This window comes from Cherax quadricarinatus, chromosome 32 (genome assembly GCF_038502225.1).
Source record: "Cherax quadricarinatus isolate ZL_2023a chromosome 32, ASM3850222v1, whole genome shotgun sequence".
NCBI lineage: Eukaryota > Metazoa > Arthropoda > Malacostraca > Decapoda > Parastacidae > Cherax > Cherax quadricarinatus.
Genome location: NC_091323.1, coordinates 25,094,311 through 25,100,310, shown reverse-complemented (window position 1 = coordinate 25,100,310; position 6,000 = coordinate 25,094,311). Strand labels below are relative to the sequence as shown.

Sequence of the window (6,000 nt, the reverse complement as noted above, 5' to 3'; positions counted from 1 at the left end):
GAGAAAAACATTGCAATATCAGAGAAACACTAGTTCCGATTTGACCTTGAGTACAAGTAACATCTTGTTGAATCAGAACTTGCATTTCCTTGCCTTCAATCCTGCAAAATCATCTATCACTTCAAAATCAATGATGTCAACTGATCCATTTTCTATGGATAGCATTGATAAGTCAGTGATTCTGGATTGAATCATTGTGGACCGTAAATAGTTTTTAATCAGCTTCAACTTCGAGAAATTCCTTTAAGAAGAAGCCACAGAAACACACATAATAAAGGAGCAACCTCAGGCAGTGTGTGAGAGTTGGAAGAGATTCAATGAAATCCCATTCAACTATGAATGTTAGTACATCCAATACAGTCCAGTGCTTTACTTTTTCAAGATCAACATCAGCAGCTTGCAGGTGCCTCCTTAGTCTTGGTATTTCAAGCATGAGCTCATTCTTGCATATTTCAGTCAGTGGTGAGTGATCATGGTGATGCCAGGTGGATTAAGAGTTTTTCCAAAATATAAATAAATTTATCGATTTATCGTAGTTTTTCGTATAGTGTCATTGATTTTCCCTATATAGGCCTATTTGTACTCTGTAATCATATAATAGGCTATGTAGAAACAAAGGAGTTTTCTCTTATGTTGCTGCAGCACTGTTTTGGGCATTAGTGTCACCTTTAGAGGCTCTATGATGTCACCCCCTTAATGGTGTCACCCAGGGCAAACCGCTTCCCATATGACGCCACTGCCAGTATGGGCCTTACGTACACTGTGTACAGAGTCCTGAACGATTCTTTACTGAGGTGTCGGAGTGCTATTCATAGGTTTGCTAGTTGCCCATATGCTGCAGCAGTTATTATTTGATGTGCACCTCAGGAGATGTCGCCCCAAGATTCTTTTCCTTGAGTGAGGTTTGCAGTCTTTGGGTCCCTAGACTGTACTCTGTCTGCAGTCTTCTTTGCCCTTCTCTGATCTTCATGACTTTGCACTTGGTGAAGTTAAACTCTTGGAGCCAGTTGCAGGACCAGGCTTGCAGCCTGTTCAGATCCCTTTGTAGTCCTGCCTGATCCTCGTCTGATTGAATTCTTCTCGTTAGCTTTACATTGTCTTCAAACAGGGACACTTCCGAGTCATGTCATACACACACAATGCAGAAACAGCACCGGTCCTAGTACCAACCCCAGTGGAACCCTGCTCGTCACAGGCACCCAGTCTGACACTTCGTCCCATACCATGACTGTTGCCTTCCTGTCAGGTATTCTCTGATCCGTTGCAGTACCTTTCCTCTTATACCCGCCTGGTCCTCCAACTTTTGGAATGGGTGTGTATGTTTGTGTGGGTGTGTTTGTGTGGGTGTGTGTGTTTGTGTGGGTGTTTGTGTGGGTGTTTGTGTGGGTGTGTATGTTTGTGTGGGTGTGTATGTTTGTGTGGGTGTGTATGTTTGTGTGGGTGTGTATGTTTGTGTGGGTGTGTATGTTTGTGTGTGCATGTTTGTGTGTGTGTGTGTGTGTGTGTGTGTGTGTGTGTGTGTGTGTGTGTGTGTGTGTGAGTGAGTGAGTGAGTGGAGATGTGGGTGTGTGTGAGAGACAGAGATAAACAGACTTTGATTAATTTTACATATTCGTTGTTACTCATTAGATATTAAATTTAAGAAGGCCATATGTTTTGACTTGATTGGTTTCTAATCCAAACTAATAAAGCTGACATGCCCCGGGCCGGAACGAGTTACCTGATCCTCTGGAGGACCTTTCCCTCAGCAGGAGAGTGTGAGCATTACTCACGACACGGTAGTCACCATATCTGCTCGAGGAGAGAAGGCTTTAGAAGTCCAATTTTTTTGCCAGAATTTTGCATTGTGGCGGGCGCCTTAACCCTGCCCTCATCCCGCAGACATTGTCACCATCGTGGCGTCGGTAGTGGTCCTGGCCAATGGGTCTGGCGGCCAGGTGGTCTCCGCGGTCCGGGGCCTCAGATTTTTTCAGATCCTGCGAATGGTGCGAATGGACAGACGAGGCGGCACCTGGAAGCTGCTGGGCTCCGTTGTCTATGCCCACAGACAGGTGAGTTTATTCCTCTCGTTATTCATATTCATGTCTTATATTATAAGTGCTATTTGTGTCTTAAAATGTTAAGCGAGTTGTGAACACCTTAAGACATCAACAGAAATAAACCCTGTTTCTTAGCAATACTATTAAGTTATCCCAATGGAAATAAGTCACTCTGTCTGACTTTTTTGGGTTATCCTAGGTACTTTACACACATGCTATGTATGATAATCTATGTAACTGTATTTGTGTATACCCGAATAAACTTACTTGCTTACTTGGGTTATCAATCTTCCGGAGCTAATAATTCGAAGACGGTCATCATCGCCTTCCTACGACAAGTCATGATGATGGTTATAGCAGGCAAGTTAGTTTTACTAGATTTATTGATGGTGGCTTCAAAAAACATGGTAGTCTTGGCATATGGTCATATGCAAATTTAACAAATGAAAGGAGTAACGAAATTATTATAATTCACTATTGAACATGATAATTGTGGATAGGGATGCACAAGTCGGTTAACTAAATATTTTTAGTTGTAATAATTTACCAATTGTATATAGTAATACGTATTAAGTTGCCAAGCCTAGTATACCCCAATGATAGATTATGCATAAGATTAAAAAAAGGACTTGCATATTATGCTATTTATATAAATTTGCTTGTAAATATTGCTGCTTATAGACATTCATTCTTTGTAGCTTTTATTTGTTTCAGCTGACTGCAATTAATTGAAGAGCAGATATATTACAGTGGAGCCCCGCCTTACGAACGCACCGCATTACGTTAAATCCGCCAATCAAAGCATTTGAATGCAAAAATATTGCCTCGCCTCATGATAAAGAACTAGCCTTATGTGATTCGTCTGGGATGCATCCCACATGTGGGCTCAGCGCCAGTGTTTACAAACCAGCCAGTGCGGTTGCATCTACCTATACATTCGGTACATTTCACATTATCCTAGTGTTTTTAGTGCTTGTAATTGCAAAATAAGTCACCATGGACCCCAAGAAAGCTTCTAGTGCCATCCCTGTGGTAAAAAGGGCGAGAATTAGTATGGAATTGAAAAAAGAGATTAAGGAAATGTGTGCAAAGTGGGCTGAACTGCAAACTTTTACGGATGAAAATCACCCTGGCACAGCTACTGCGAGCCGTGTTGGCAACCTGTACAGTGACAATGTTATGGCCCATTTTAGGAAAGTCTTAAAGGAACAGGAGTTACGGAGCTCTATGGGCAGATTTGTTGTACGACAGAGGTCCAGTGACTCTCAAGCTGGTCGTAGTGACATTAAAATTAGGGAAGTAACCCCGGAAAAGGAATTGCTACCTCAAGTCCTAATGGACTTGAGGTAGCAACTTGGTAGGAACTTGTGAGCATCGACAGCCGATAAGCGAAATAACGGCCGATAACCGGACGCCGAAAAACTGGCTGATAAGCAAGTTGGGCGATAAGCTGAATGGCAGGTAACCGAGGGTTCACTGTATAGAGGCCTAGCTGACATCAATGACATACTGCTATAGAGAGGGCCCCTTCTTATGCAAAACATTCCAGACAAAGGTAAATTTTGTCCCCAGGATGCGACCCACACCAGTCGACTAATGCCCAGATACCTGTTTTGCTGATAGGTGTGCATGGACAGCAGGTGTCTTAAGGAAAAACGTCCTAAAGTTTCCACCTGTACTCAGGATCGAATCACAGACCTCGATGTGTAAGCTGAGTGCACTAGCAATCAAACTACGTTCGATTGCTAGTATTCGATTGCACTAGCAACAGTGGAACTAAAACTGATCCTTGTGGCACACCACCTATGACTGGTTTTCACTCTGATTTCACCTTATTTATTCAGTCTTTCTGCTCTCTGTTCATTAGCTATGCTTCAGTCCATGACTGAACCTTTCTTCCTATACTATGAGCTGCCTGCCCTTTTTTTCTAAGTCTTTTGTATGATACTGTATCAGAAACCTTACTGAAATATAAATAAATGATCATGATATTCTTTATCATGGTCCACTGCCTTAAATGCTCTACTGAAGAAATTCGGCAAATTTGTCAGGTAAGAATGGCCTCTTGTAAATCCATGTTGAGTATCACTAACTTAATCATGCCTTTTAAGATGGCTTCTTATATTTGCTATAGTTGGCTAAAGATTTGCCTACAGTTGAGGTCAGACTTATTGGGTGATAATTAGATGGTAACTTATTCCCTACTTTAAAAATAGAAATTAATTAGCCATCTGCATCTCCAACACTGTGCTTGTTTGAAGAAATAAATTTTAGCGATCAGTTTGTGGCTAATGAGGCTCCATCCTGTAATCTTTAAGAACCCTTGAAAAACAAAAAGCTCATTTGGGTCTGAGGACTTTGCTTTAATCAGTCAACCTGTTTAATTACTGTATCCCTAGTGATTGTAATATGTATTACATATGTAACTTGTTTTCCCCTTGGGGCTCACTACATATAATAATTTATTACTGTGATGTCATTCTCCTGAGTGAAGACCCAAAGAAAATAGCCAAAAAAAAAAAAAATAGAGCAGTTGACCTCATTTTTCTTTAATTTTTGTTCTTTTGGTACTTGAAAAATTTTTGAATTTGTTTGAGTTCCTGGCAAAAGGAATAAGAAGAGCTAAACAAGACTAGGAATTTAAAGTTTTGTGCAGAGATTTAAAAGCTCGTGTGTGTGCGAGTTTTCATCTGAGCTGCCTCTTGGTGTTCTCTGCTACAACATTATTTGCTACATTCCTCCATTTTAGGATTTCAGTCAAAGGCACCGAAAATGGAGGAATGTAGCAAATCATGTTGTAGCAAAGATAACACCAGGAGGCAGCCCAGATGAAAACTCATACACACATGAGCTTTTAAATCTCTGCACCAAAACTTTAAATTCATAGTCTCGTTTAGCTTTTCTTATTCTTTTCCTAACCCCTCTTAGTATGAATATATTGGTTTATAAGGTGGCCATCTATTGATACACACACATTCTTCCCTAAAAGATCTTAATCTCCTGTTCAACCATTTCAGATACTTTCTATTTGTTCTTGTTTCCTTTTAGGAATATGTATACGTATTCTCTTTAGGTGGTGGGTACGTTTAGAAAGCTCTCGTTACTTTTTGTTACTCCAGTCAACATGTGACAGGTGTTGCATGTAATTATTTTGTGGTCTGAGTAGCAAATTGTTATAGCAGAGGTATTGCCTAAAGGCAGCTCAGATGAAAAGTCACACACACGTGCACATGCACGCACATGACCTGCAGAATCTCTGCAAAAAAATCACCCTGAACTAGCAAATAGTAGAACCATCAAGGCTGGGAAATGCACAACCTTATATTCACAAGTAATGATGACCTGGTATGACATTTAACAGTATCAAAAATGGCTAATTCACATAATTAATTGAAGTACAGATTTGTATGAACAGGGGTCCTGACCAGCAAAAGGCACAGTTCCAAGAGTGCCTTCACCAAACTTCAACTTCAACAACAAGAACTGGAATCGAATACATGTATATCATGTCCTTAATGAAACAAGCTTTGATATCTTAAAGAACATGGATTCAAACCAGTGCCTTTGGCACTTCTATCAAGATGGCTGTTGAGTGAATGATGAATATTTCCTCTTCTGACCCTCCTTTACTTTTGTGAGAAATGGCAGATGTAAAAAAAAAAAAAAAAAAAAAAAAACTTTACAGTGGTACCTTGAATTTTGAACAGCTCCCAACTTGAACAATTATGTAAGTGTATTTTTGTAAGTACTTTTGTAAGTGTATTTTTGGGGCCTCTGAAATGGACTAATCTAATTTACATTATTCCTTACGGGAACAAATTCGTTTGGTATCAGTACTCGAACAGCCTTCTGGAACAAATTAAGTTCGTAACTTGAGGTAACACTCTATATGACATTTTCCATGTTTAGACAGTCCTGTATGACCCTTGCAAGTAGAATATATTTTTATATGCAATATTAA

General features: G+C 40.1%; 1 protein-coding gene across 5 annotated transcripts in view; it reads left to right on the top strand.

Annotated features, from left to right (window-relative positions):
- The window catches only part of LOC128690283 (potassium voltage-gated channel subfamily KQT member 1), an 840,902-nt gene that overhangs the window by 475,189 nt on the left and 359,713 nt on the right, over window positions 1–6,000 (top strand). For all 5 annotated transcript variants that reach the window (XR_011392684.1, XM_070090551.1, XM_070090547.1 and 2 more), the window contains one exon: window positions 1,882–2,051. Coding sequence is in view for 4 of the 5 variants with exons in the window: in XM_070090551.1 (XP_069946652.1) it covers window positions 1,882–2,051 (170 nt within the window). In the remaining variant the exon portion in view is untranslated. The remainder of the gene's footprint in view (window positions 1–1,881; window positions 2,052–6,000) is intronic.